Source organism: Lytechinus pictus, chromosome 3, assembly GCF_037042905.1.
Source record: "Lytechinus pictus isolate F3 Inbred chromosome 3, Lp3.0, whole genome shotgun sequence".
NCBI classification, from domain to species: Eukaryota; Metazoa; Echinodermata; class Echinoidea; order Temnopleuroida; family Toxopneustidae; genus Lytechinus; species Lytechinus pictus.
Window position 1 is genome coordinate 36,328,800 of NC_087247.1, and position 14,194 is coordinate 36,342,993.

The window sequence follows — 14,194 nt, forward strand, 5'->3', positions numbered from 1 at the left end:
ATTGCCAGTCAGAAGGAGACAAAATATAAAAGAACTAAAGATGATATATTGAGATATAGATAAAGAGGGGTCGGACAGATTCAATACTTACAAGTTTGGGGTATAAAATCCCACAAAATAATATGGGCGTTCTTGCCAAAGTGCACAGAAGTAAGAAAAAAAAAGTTTATTTGTCGTGAATCAAAGAAGAGGGAATGCAAATCAGTTACAAACAAACAATCAATACAAATTTTCAAAAAGAAAATAGGCCTATTTGTTCTGTATTACTGGTCTGACCAAAGTAGCCACCTGTTAACATTCTAAGTGACTACATTCTTTTGTTCATGCCACCAAGTCATAAACAATAGATGCCCAGACTCTCTTTCATGAGGAATCTCTAATCCGCGCTCCCTCCTGACCTATTATCTAGGAGAGTAATTTAGCACAGGATGTTCATAGAAATCGGGGCTTTCGCGCGTCTTTTGATTTGACTTTTGAATACTTTCAAAGGTTCCGGTATTGATTTCTTATGGGTGACCCAGGTAAAGAGAAAACAATTTGCCCCCCTACAGAAAAATCCTGCATCCGCCCAGGGCCTCCCCAGCTCGTAGCACTATCCGTGGTAAAAGAAATAATTTGTTCAGATAACATAGTGTACAATAATATGCGTGGTATAAAGAAATGTAATATTCAACCCGTTATCATCGTTATCATTTTCATTTCTACTCTCTAAAGTCGTTTTAAAATCCCCTTGATAGTGACGTCAATGATGCAGCAACTAACAGGTCGGTCTGATCGGTTTTGTTAATGTATCCCTTTCTTTATTTTCCTCAAAACATCTGATATTACTGCATATACACCGTTTACTTTTTCTCTGACCAATGGTTTGATTTAGCAAAGGAAAAACATCCACCTTGAAAAAAGATCAATCTTGAGACGAATAAAGCGGTATTATCGGCCGTTTTAATTATCACATTTATTTGTTTTGCTTCTTCCTATTTTATTCGAGGAGAATATTGAACGATTTATATTTTTGTGAGAAGTTTGAATATGATATTGATAAGCATAACAATGTCAATCATTCTTCTTTTTAATGGTTTGGGCTATAAAAACACAAACGAAATTGAACCGTTATTTACCTGATCTTAAGTTTATGAAGAGAGAGTTTGGCTGCAGAAGGAATGCAATTGATATGATTACAATTATTTTTGAATAATAATCATAATGATGATGATTCTGATGGCAATAACATTAATAAAAAGAAGGTGAAGGAGAAGAATAATGATAATAATAATAACAATAATGATAATAATGATTACGATAATAGTAATACTAATAATGATAATAATAATAACAATAATAAATTAATAAATAAATAATGAGTGTGATGATTGCAGTGCGATGAGAGTTGGAAATGACAGCCTTCTTTACTCATATATTTATAACGAGAACAATTTTGTGAGAATGCTAAAAAAACAAAGTATAAGACCTTCCCCCCCACCCCCCCCCCCTCCCCCCAAAAAATCTCCCCCAAACCGTGCACATTTGCAGGCAGAAAAAAGCCTTGACACAAGAATACTACCATACCGGCATGCAAAAAACCGATCGATAGCTCATGAATATTCATAAAACAATAGCGAATGGGTGAGTAGCGTTGGGTGAGAGACATCGTACCACTCTGTCATTGGTCAATTCTGAGCTGAATGCCTTCGCACTCTCGCCTTTGCCCTGCCCATAGAAGTACGTGTATTGCTACACACAACCTTTATATCACACGTGTCTATATGAGAAATATTGATTCAGATCGCGGCAATATCCGAAATCAACTCTTCAAAATAATGATGCAAAAATGCCATTTTACTCAAAAAATGTCTATGTAAACCACTATTTTCTATAAAACAAAATCAATTGTGAATTCCTTGCCAATGTAACAACATAAAAAACACAGAACATGGTGTTGATTTTCTGGCTGTAAAATTGGTTAAACAAAAAAAAGTTACTTGGGCAACTATAGCTGCCAGTGGCACTAGAGGGCTATGGGCAACTATAGCTGCCAATGGCTCTTAAAGAGATATAATTATTCCCCTTGTTTTGCAATGTATACTTTTATGATTGATTACATAAGACTCTTGATTCAGTTATGATGACGAAATTTCATTGCATGTCTCATGTCATTGTCTTCAGGGGCGGATCCAGCTTTCGCTATTAGGGGGGGGGGGGGATATTTCCCTACACATTTCCCCGGTCGGCATCTAAAAGCTGATTTTTGTTGGTTTCTTTGAAGGAGTAGTCTTAACAGTTAATTCTTATCTTTATTCTTATAAAGAAGATAATTTTGTATAATCATGCGAGCGCGAAGCGCAAGCTAAAATTTTTGGAAATCACATGTATTTTGTCCTGAAAATTGAGCTTTCTGAGCAATATCTGTGATCGTGAACAAGATGTAAGTTGTAACTAACTGATTCGCGCTAGCTGAAATTTGTGATATACTGGCCTGATCGAAATGGGACGTGTTGATGCAGCTACCAAGGAAAACGATACATATTTCTACAATCAAATAATGTGAGCGCGAAGCGCAAACTGATTTTTTTTTATATTCCGACATAAAAATTGGACATTCTAAGCACTTTTTTTAATCATGAACAAGATGGGCATGATATGAGAGTACGATCGAAGTCCGATAGAAAAAAAATTGAGATTTAGGAGTAAAAAATGGGACACTCTATTCATAGTTTGTAATCATGAAAAGAATGGGTATTTTTCCTTAATGAATACTGTGAGCGCAAAGCGCGAGCAGAATTTTTTAAATAAATTTTCAATAAAGCGAAGCGCGAGCTTAAAAAATGATATTCATTAAATCATAAAAGGAGACACTTTTCAGAGCTCTTTTGAAATCAATTTGTCAAAGCCGGATATTTTAAAGGGGTACTCCTGGCTGAAAATAATATGATTTGAACAGATATAGAAAAACTTGATCAAAATCGGACAAGGAATAACAAAATTATGGTATTTTTAAAGATTTGTATCATTCCGGTGGAACAGTTCTAGGCATGCCTTCATTAATATTCAATGAGCACATTGATGATGCCATATCCCCACTTGTTCTTTTGTATTTTAATGTATGAAATTAGGTTTATTCAAGTTTTCCTCCAAGAACTAAAAGAATAGAATTGCCAACTGATTAAGTGCATTAAATATTCATTGCTGCAACATATTCATTATAAGGGGGACATATTCATACATGTATGAAACATGAAATAATTGTGGTTTCATGTAATAACATAAAAAGGATTGTGGGGATGTGACATCATCAGCCCACCTAATATTCATGAGGTCATGCATATGTTTTCACAATATATTGCTAAACTTATAAAATTCAATAATTTCACCATTTGTTTTCAGATTTTCATGAAATGTTCTGCATTTTGCTCTGTGAATTTTACCCTATTTCTTAATGAATATTTTCAGCCCGGAGTCCGGGCCCGGAGTACCTCTTTAAAGGGGAATCCAACCCAAATAAAAACTTGTTTTTATTAGAAAAAGAAAAATCAGACAAGTTGATAGGTGAAAGTTTGAACAATATTGGACAAACAACAAGAAAGTTATAAATTTTTAAAAGTTATAAATATTGGTAATCACTATACCCATGGAGACTTCAAATTGGCCGCATATGGGATGTCATAGTGATGTAAGGCAAGGACTACTCTTCCATGTACTCCAATACATATTATGGCTAAAATTTCATTTTTCCCAAAAGCGAGGGCGAAGATCTTTTATAGTGACATGAAAGATTTTTTTCTTCTAATATTCCAAGTCTTCCCCTCACCTTTTTTCAGTCGTTTCCTCTTTTTGTTTCTTCTTTTTTCTCCTCTCCTTTCCCTTTTTTTTTGCGCCGCCAAAAAAAAAGGGGGGGGCTGGATCCACCTATGATTGGCTATACCAATTACACTATACTTTAAATAACAGTTTACACTTTGAAAAGGTCCTGGCATTTTTAAAGTTTGCATTATGGGGAAAATTTTTCTTATATATCTTGGGCGGTCTCTCAACTCTCTCCTATATACATGCATCAGATGCCAGTACGATCTATGCCCGGATATAACACTTGAGTGAGCACTAACAATGGTGTGCACTTTTCATATATTTTGCATTTTTATCAATTAAATCAAAATGATTGCAATTTCTTTTGACATTTTGGCTAACCCTCGACAAACAAGACTTCATGTTGTTTGTGACAGCTGGATCTGACCTCTAGGATATAAAATGAAACAAATCAAAGTAAACTAAAATTAATTTCAAACATCCCCAGCATTTTTCTAAATTACGTTTTGTCCTTTGATGAGAGGTTATATACGTTTCAGATTTATTTCTCCACTCTTTTTCAAGCATGACAACGAAAAGGGTAACAGACATTGAATAACAAGAAGAAAGGAGCCTTCATGTGTTTGTTAGCGTGTTTTTCCTGTATATGTTTACATTTTGAAGGAGCTTCTTCTTCAGTATTCTTTGTTGTTAATTAGGGTAATCTTCATTGTATAGTAGCTTAATAGGTATGGGGTGACTAATTATAAATTCATTCATATTAAAAACAATAAAAATGATCTATTCCAAACTATAGTAATTAATTTATATTTTGATTTTTCCCCCGCTCTATTCCAGGTGATAAGTTGGAGTAACTTGGTGGATGATTTGAAGATCTTTGAACCAGGATATAATCAACATGACACAGCAAGTCCTCATTGATCCTCTGCAAGAGTCAGAAATACTCCAGTCATCATCTTCTGAGATAAATCATCAAGGCAGTGGGTCTTCATATCAACTGGTTGATCTCGATGCCACCAAAAATAGGTAATCTCATCTTATATCTGCAACCCTTTACATTCAACCGGGACAAGAAGATATTAATAACATTTAAAAAAAAATCATGCACATACTTTCAACACGAGTTCTGGACAACCTGAAAGCTTACCATATAGGCTATCCTGACATAGCAGCAAATGATATAGTTCCTATATTTCAATTAGCGTTAGTGTAGTAAGGAAACATTCTTTAGATAATAAACTAAGTTTATGTATAATCTAAGTTTAAATGAATGTTTTGTTACTATGTTTAATACCCAGGAAAGAAAACTCCATAAATTTTAATCGCTTCAGTTGTTCATCAAATTCCACTTTCAAGTCTTTTTCTCCCCCCCCCCCTCCCCGAACTACCCTCCCCCTTTTTTAAAGGTGGCGCTCACCTAGGCATGTATGCTACCCCTTTGCTCCCAAATATTTACCACTACCTTTTGGTAAGACATTACTATTATGACTACTTTGCCATCCAGAGGTAATTCAATGAAATCCCTTACCAAGACTGTCTTTTGAGCCCTGTTATCATGTTAATAACTACTGGATTGCATACGTACCACAGTCATAACCTGAAATGTGTTTATCTTCACATGATCCAGTTGTAAAAAGAACTTGTATGAATCCCTATTTAATTGGTTTACTAAATCATATAAGCTTTTGTCTACTTTCAGATCCAACATTCTTAAAAGGACTAATTTCCGTCAGGAAGAGCGGAATGCCCTGGTGTCCCTCATCTCAGAGTACAAGTGTGTCTTGGATCGTAGAGTTTCAAAGGACGCTGGTATGAAGTGGCGGCCATCAAACCTGACTCCCTCAGAAGCATGGCATTTGATAACTGAAAAGTATAACAGTCAACCAGGGTTCTGTAAAAGGTTAGTCAAAAATTATATCATTGTTGATACCTAACAATATAGCCACCTATAGTTCCATAAAGGTTATTTAGAAGAATATGCAAAAAAAAACTTTTGATATACCTTTTATAGGCAAAAATATTTCTATGATCCCAATGGATATGACACTGGCAAAGTTACCAGGGGGCCGTTTCATAAAGCTGTTCGTAAGTTAAGAATGACTTTAAGAACGACTGGTGAACTTTTCTTACGCGCTAAACCATCGCCAATTTAATGTACCATTTACCATAAGAAAGGATCACCAGTCGCTCTTAACTTACGAACAGCTTTATGAAACACCCACCAGTATTACATAAAAAAATGAGCTTTGTGTGAAAGATCTGGTATGGATATTAATATTTCTTTTGAGAATTTGAATTATTAAAAGAAGCATTGTTTTGCCTTTCTTTCCAGGCTTTCTTTTTCCCCTCATTATTGAAAAAACCTCTTTATATTCCCCATTGCCAGGGACGCCTCTCAACTCCGCAAGTGTTGGATGAATATGAAGGCACGTTCACAATTTTCAGTGGCACAGAGACGGCAACTTGGACTAGAATGCTCTTCTTCAAGGCCGCCCTCTCGGGGCTTTAAGTCAAGACAAAATGTGCCAGTCAGGCTCAGAAACACTAGCACCCCAACTCTCCTCAACGCTCGATCTTTTACCAGTCGAAAATCCAACCATGGCAGGACAAGCAATTCCAGTATGTATGCCACTTGTTTTGATTTTAGTAGTCATAAAAATTTATAAAAATATTTATTAATCAGGTATTATTTAATACTAAATTGAGAGTGGTCATGGCTTCTTCATCCCTATCCCCATACTTTGCCAGTTTCATATATCATCTTTTATCTTCTCTAATCATACCCTTCTACTCAAGCCACCCTTATCAATGCCATACACCCTTCTTAAAACAGACTCGTCATCTCTCCTTTGCACGTGCCCATACCTCATTATATAGAGCAATGTCAGTCTATTTTCTTGTTGCATTTGAATGATCTCAGAATTGGTCAATCCAGTGGCCTATACTTCTTCAGAAAAATAATAAGAAACTGCTCAAATATTTACAATACATTTGCATCTTGATTGAATTATGAGTTTGTAGTCAGTGATTTTTTTTTGGGGGGGGGATGGGGGTGGGTATGCTGACGGAAGGAGTTATTGTAAACTTGGAATGAATTTTAAACCATTCTCTTCAATATTTAAAGAACTACATTTATTATATTGCTTGATTCTACTGTGTTGACTGTTTTTTGTAGCTCAACTGAAGGTCAAAAAGGCTGTAAAGCAGCGTACACAGCAGGAAGGAGGATACAATCCACATAACGCACAACGGAGGGGGTATCATGTTACAAAGCCAGCACAGGAGTTTTCCAACTACCAAGGTGACTCTGATCTGCGGCAGTTTGTACTACAGAACAAAAGAAACAGCCAACGACAGCCGCAGCCTGTACGAATACATAGATCAGTAGATGACCCACAATCTAGGGGAGTCCAGGGATTATCCGAACTGAGAACAAATCAGGGATACCTCATACAAGATTTAAGATCAGCAGATCAGCGTAGTAGTAACATTCAGGGACAACCTCAGATGATAACAGTATCGCAGAGCTTTGCACAGAGTTCAAACAGATCACGGCCGGTAGCAGGGCAGCCACGCACCATTTTGTCACAAATGGAGCAGTTCTCACCTCCTATGCCACAACGATTGATGTCAAATACCATCACTGTTGGAGAGTTCTTGGGAAAGGCAGTTGAAGTGAGGCCTGATGACACTCAAGCCCATTACAGCACTTCTGCCGAAGCTACCAGTTTAGATGTGTCATTGCAACCTCTGCATTCAGAGGACAATCATGGGTCTGCTCCGGAATCAACAGCTGATGAATCGTCTATTACTTACCAGACTGTTAGTCAAGTGAGATCCATTGATAGTATGGCTGACCTTGAGTCTGTTCTTGATACAGGAGGACCCATCATATCAAACGTCACAACTATTAGCAATGCAAGACACAAAGGAAGGGAAGAAACAAATGACAAGGATGTGGAAGAAATTCAAATCATTATCAAAACGGAAGGTATGTGTGTTGTGCCTCATTTATATTTAACAAAATGCTACCAAGTAAGAGTGTTTGTAAGGGGGTCCATTGCAGGATGAGTTGCAATAATAAATGCAATTGAAAAATAGTCATTCAAGAAATATTAATCTTCTATTTCAGGATTATGCATTGGGGGACTTCCTAAGGTTTTTTTTTCTTTTTAAATAGGACCCAAATTTTGTTACAGGAATATGGTTTACACGTTGATCTTTATTAATAGTTTGAGTGTCATAAAGCTTTGTGTGGTCCTTCCGCAAAACATCCCAAGCAACTCACTGTTAACATAATACCATCCAATGCTTTTTCATGTTGCACTTATAGGGTCCAAGCCTCTATGCCACAAAGTAGAACAGATTCAACCTTTGCTATATAAAAATCTGCTATCTTTCAGGGTAGATCGTCAAACATGTTTATGTATGTCCATGCCACAGCTCTATAATTAGTATTACTTCCTGTTCTGTAGAAGCTATCTAGGAACCAAAATATTAATAGTCTTAACCTTAAGCTCTGTCCTGTTTTTTGTGCAGATGCTTGGATGGTCTGTATTTACACAAGATTACCCTTGTCTTCACTACATTCAGAAGTAGACCAATATTTTTGCATCGGTCTCTCCTGCATGGAGTAGGCCTTTGCCTATGAGAATAAATGAGAGAATCAGTGTCAGAGTATCCCCTTGCATCACTCCCGTTTGTACTTCAAAGTAGTCTTTCTCTCTGTCTGATGAACATATAATTAGACTGAAATTACCTTTATAGTATCAGCATTTTTTAGAAAACTACGTTTTTTGTAAGCTAATGTTATTGATTTACTCTCTTACAGATGAAGATCTTGAACAGACTTCTTCAATAGGCACACAAACCAGATCTGAAAGAGATGAATTGAGAGGGAAAGGAGCACCAAGAGGGGCTCATAAGCATATTCAGCAGGAAAATGGCAAAGGGTCAAAGAGCAGTACTGATTCTTCAATTAAGAAGCCAAGAAAGATCTCCATAGTCATGGGAACACAAACTGAAATAGTCCCTGAAGGTAATGATGATGGCATCTTGCAGGCGAGTAGAAATAAAAGAGAATCTGTGGATGGAAATCGGTCTGAAAAAACAAACACTGGTGAGGTTGTTCTTGCCGAATCAATATCTACTTCACACGACAAAAATGAAGATGGAATGTTGCAGATAGAACCACATTATATAGAGGATGATATCATGGAGCAGGATGACAGTTTCATTCCTGTGGAAACGGATCCAAAGGATCAGGATATTGATGTCCACCTTGACCAAACCGAAGATCCTCGTGGCACCTTTGAAGAGAGCAAACACCTGAAAGAACATGAAAACAAGGAAGGAACTGGCTATGATTTTGCTGATGAAGAGAGAAAAGCACAGGTGGATCTGCTCTTTTATGAAGTGGAGAAAGCGAAAGAGGATGCAGGAGCTGCCAGGTGTCGGCGAGAGCTACTTGAAGTGGAGTTACAGGCAGCAAAGCAGCAGATGGAGCTGACGAGAAGGAAGCAAGAGGCGGAGATAGAGCTCATGCAGGAGAAAGTTCGTCAAGAAAGAGCCAAAGCTGATAACATGCTGAAGACTCAACCTCCTAATGAAAAGTAATTCTGTGTAATATACGTACGCACCAGGGAACTAAGAATAAGGTAGAGGCATCAGGGTTTTATCGCACAAAAACTTACTACTAAGATTTAACTACCATCAGAAAACAGGGCTCAAACACCAATCAAAATCAATGTTTCCATCACGTTTTATGCAGTGGGAAGGCCTGGGGCCCGTCTTACAAAGAGTCGCGATTGATCCGATCGATACTATGGAAAGCTAGCAAAGTCAACATATAGATGAATGTATGTTTGTTCAAAATATTTTCTAGATAAGAATGTATATCCATGAATTCATTGATTTCTTGACAATTTGTTGTGTTCTCCTTTGTTTACAAAGGACATTTTGCAAATTTCCTGTACTGATGGATTTCCATAGAATTACGATTGATTGGATCAATCGCAACTCTTTGTAAGATGGGGCCCGTCTTACAAAGAGTTGCGATTGATCGGATCAATCGCAACTATGGTAAGCCAGCAAAGTCAACCTATAAAATGCATGTTTGTTCAAAAGATTTTCTAGATATGAATGTATATCCATGAATCCATTGATTTCTTGACAATTTGGTGCATTCTCCTTTGTTTACAAAGGACATTTTGCAAATTTCCTGTAGAAAAAATTATGACACTGCTGGATTTCCATAGTTACGATTGATTGGATCAATCAAAACTCTTTGTAAGACGGGGCCCTGGTCTGTGTTTTTCGCTCTCCTAAAATCAAGGAACAACAATTAAGATGTGGGACTACAGTAGCCATGACCCATTTCCTATTTAGATCTGTTTATGTTCTGAAGGTCATTTTTGTGCAGGGATTCAAGTGATGATAGCTGAATAATTGAAATGAAGCAAACTATGGTGATCTTTTCTTGCAAGAGGGCATTGCCCAAGAGCAAGTCAAAATAAAGGAAATTTAATCACACAAAAAAGTGGGGTGGTCCAAGTTAGTATGGAACTATGAATATCATCTCAACCTTAATGCTGCAGAAAAAAAAAATCTTGCCAAAAATGTCATATAAATTGGACATGTTAAAAAATGAAGCTCAAGATTTATTGAAGCTATAGTTCAAAACTGACAAAAAATCTTTCAAGGTAAGAATATCCAAAGTAATAGTTAATAATTATCGATTAAAAAAAAGGTCACCAGATATGTAGAATGAATATTGCCAATATGTGCATACGAGAAAATCATGCTGGAATTATTTCAACTCCTTTTTGAAGGTTCGAGACATATCATCACCCAGTATCTGCCATTTAAATATAGAAATTGGACAAAATAACCCCTATTTCACTAAACACTTATCCATCAAAGATGTCCATTATATAATTACTGATTATATAGACTGTATACTCCAAAGTTTAAAGTATTTGTTAGCATTATCCATTTGTTTCATTAAAAAATAGACGAGGCTCAGTAGTGGACAATATATGAAACTAATCACTCAACAAAATGTGCATTCCACAGAGGCTTTTATTCATTTTCACAATACAGTCAAGACAAAGACAAAAAAAAAGTTATATCTAGCACAAAATATACAATATTGAGGAGGCAATGGTACGCAGCCAATATGCTGGAAGGTTGTTGTACACGGTTGTGTCTTTGGGTGCAGAAGTAATTACATAACAAAACAAGAAAACCAAAATAATTAAGGCACAAATTTACGCTTTTTTTTCATGCTTTTGGTGTTGGGCGAGTTATTTAGTATCTTAGTAAACATCATAATTGATAATTCCACTGATACTAGCTAAAATTACCTCCAATTTTTTCAAGATTTTACTTATATGCCTCTCTATTGTTTTAATAGGATATTATTATTGAGCTCTATTATAACAATACTGCTTTTACATTGTGTCTATGAACTCAGCTGAACACATATATTCATGACGGAAGGTTCTCATATTGATTTCCTAGATATATGTCTAACCAATAAATAACTTGTGACATTCAACACAATTTTATTTTCACTTATCTGATTACATCAGGACAGCTTTCATATAGCTCTTTCAAAAACATTTAAAGGGTACAGACAGATAAACAATGTACTATGTCAGGCATTTAATTTCATGACATAGGACTGATTTCATCAATCGAATTAACAATAATATTTAAACTTCTATAGGACACATTTTCTTTCAACATGTGGCACTATCTACAGAAGCGGCAGTTTGGTATGCACACATATTTGCATATGGACCCTTTCTGTATTTTTTCTCCATTATATTAACTACTTGAGAATGTTTGAGAACGTTAAACCATATTTAGGCCGGGGTATTTTGGCAGATCATGTTGCCGAGGGAGGGGGCTCACACCCCCCTTGAGATCTCGGCCGTCGACCGCACCAAAATTTGGCACGCAGTTTGTCTGGGCCATAATCTACAAAATTGTTCAGCAATTTATTTCATGCAAATTGCTTGTAATTAGTATACAAAATTATAAATAAAGCTCCAGATGTGCTAATTTTTGGTGTAGAAAAAATTGTGATATTAGATAAATTTCTTATTGTTTTTTTTTGACAAACTTTGCTGGGGACTCTTCAGATCATAAACGGCATAAAATAAATCCATTTATAACAGTTAAACTGGTTGAAAACGCACAAAATTACTATTTTGAGCAGTTTTCAGTCTGACATGCACTTACAAAATGTTAAGTAATTTCGGAACTGCATACCCAGGCATTGCAAATCTTGAATCAAAAGGTGCGCAAGACTTGAAAGTAAAAAGTCCGCTAGTTGCACGGTAACATTTTTTCTGCACAGCGAAAATATTGCGCGAATCGTTGACTGGGGGGGGGGGGTCTCCACTCCCCCGGGGCCTAGATAGGGTTGAACTTTTTGATATGGACTAGACAATGTGGTGCTTGAATCATGAGTCTCGCTTGATTTCGCAATCAATAAAACATGAAATATAAACTTTTGGCCCCACCATCAACACACATGTGGTATTACCCAAGGATCATTTGTACCAAGAGTGTGAGACCAAGTAACAAAAACCTTTTTCAAATGTAACAAATATTACAGACTAACAGGAAGAGTTATTACAAGGTCTCTGCCAAGACAACAACAAAATTAGGTTCAATATGTATTGCAGGGGGGGGGGGTCAGAGCTACATACTTTAAGGAATTGTAGTCATTACAAACAGTTAATACCTTTAATGACTGTATAATTATAATTGTGTATGCTACCTGACTGATACACTTCATCATCAGACAATTTAACATAATACAAAAAAAAAAATCTAACTTCAACTCCACATGAGCGAGTAGATTATACTTAACATTGAGAATGGTTCATTGAGAACAAAACCATTATCTGAGAAAAAGAAAAGAAAAAGTTGGGCAATTTCTAAATATACAGTTTACTACATGTATTTATGTTTCGCATGTTATTTATCTACACAGTGACTCATTTCAAAACAGGTCTTCAATGTCTATTCCTGAAACAAAATCATTCATTTCTTCACACAGTAACATACTTTAAGATGCACACAAAAAGGGGTAATCTTTTAATCTAAATATTTATAAATAAGACAGTTACATGTTTGTAATATAATGCTCCTGTAATAAAATTGATTGATTTTTTTCTAGCAATATGAGTGCATAGTATTTGAACATGTCAAATTTTAATTAAAACCATCTCTAATCATTTGTTCTGCTTCACAGTACAGCCTTTTTTGCAATTAGCAAATAAAAACATCCTGTTACTATCAAATCTGGTCTTTATAATCACATAGCATCCTACAGTATAGATTTTTTTTTCATTTAAGTTTTAAATTATTGATATTCATGGCCTTGCCCCTAGAAACTAACACTTGGACAAGGAACTCATACAAACCTTTTGTGAAGTTGGCCCACCCCATGGAATAACCTCCATTAGTTAAGGATTTCATATCAACCTCTTTATTTATTGAATGCCCCATTCTATTGACACAAGTAGTCGTAATAAACTGATGGAGGTACCCATTTGTGTATTCTTTTGCAATATCTTGGACACCAGATTGTTTTTTTTTTTCACTGATTCATGGTTAGGTATTAAGCCCTGGGTCCCTTTTAAATACAATCAATCATATCAATTCAAGATAATAGTGAGTTTATCATTCATGTACAAAGAGTTATAATTAATTGTAATATTTTAACATTCCTCAGTTGTTAATCATAGACAAGGAATAAACATTTAAATGTAAATGATTTCATACATGGAGTAGACATAGAAGAGAGCTTGGTATTGACAATGATGTGCATTCAGCGGAAGGTATATCTAACATATGGCACATCTACATCTTCACCCTCTCTGTCATTGCAGCATAGCTCAAAGACCAAACTCTTCACATGTTTGGGGATCTTCTTCTTGGAAACCTTGGTCACCACCTCGGACATTCTACACATGGATCAAAGCAGACATAATCAAATATTATTTCAAAGAGTATTTCCAATCATTAAACAAGTGTCCTTCATAGAATTCATTATTTCCCTTTTTCTTGAAACCCACATTAATACCATAAATACTATTACTTAGAAATGCTCATGATATATTCTGTCTATACTTATATCATTCAGCTGAAGTAAAGGTAGGAGCAGTCATGTAAGGTCAAAAGGCTGGATCAATCATTTACTAACGTAAGTTCGTTTGCAGAGCAAATGGGATTGTGTGACAATGAATTTCACCAACGATTTCATGTTATGCATGTTCAAGTTTTTTGTAAATAATTTTTTTTTTTTCGTGGACAGTTCTTCAAAGTCAAGACAAGGCAAACGCCAAGCGTTGTCTCACCTGCATATTGCAGTCAT

The 14,194-nt window shown here is 35.9% G+C and overlaps 2 protein-coding genes across 4 annotated transcripts in view; one reads left to right on the forward strand and one right to left on the reverse strand.

Annotated features, from left to right (window-relative positions):
- Window positions 1–4,636: 4,636 nt before the first annotated feature.
- LOC129257341 (uncharacterized) lies at window positions 4,637–12,995 on the forward strand. Its single transcript, XM_054895640.2, has 5 exons — window positions 4,637–4,827; window positions 5,501–5,701; window positions 6,188–6,420; window positions 6,977–7,792; window positions 8,633–12,995. The coding sequence occupies exons 1-5, from the start codon at window positions 4,700–4,702 to the stop codon at window positions 9,415–9,417; spliced, it is 2,163 nt and encodes a 720-aa protein (XP_054751615.2). The 5' UTR covers window positions 4,637–4,699; the 3' UTR covers window positions 9,418–12,995.
- LOC129257340 (ubiquitin-like modifier-activating enzyme 1) overlaps window positions 10,864–14,194 on the reverse strand; it is a 39,526-nt gene continuing 36,195 nt past the window's right edge. For all 3 annotated transcript variants that reach the window (XM_064096946.1, XM_064096945.1, XM_064096944.1), the window contains exon 24: window positions 10,864–13,784. In XM_064096946.1, coding sequence (XP_063953016.1) covers window positions 13,649–13,784 — 136 coding nt within the window. In that variant the 3' untranslated portion in view covers window positions 10,864–13,648. The remainder of the gene's footprint in view (window positions 13,785–14,194) is intronic.

Excerpts from the sequence above, each read along its gene's own strand:
- LOC129257341 (XM_054895640.2), top strand. The coding sequence starts at position 4,700 with ATGACACAGCAAGTCCTCATTGATCCTCTGCAAGAGTCAGAAATACTC. Across the intron at positions 4,828-5,500 it reads CTCGATGCCACCAAAAATAG|ATCCAACATTCTTAAAAGGA; the intron begins GTAATCTCATCT and ends GTCTACTTTCAG. Across the intron at positions 6,421-6,976 it reads TGGCAGGACAAGCAATTCCA|CTCAACTGAAGGTCAAAAAG; the intron begins GTATGTATGCCA and ends TGTTTTTTGTAG.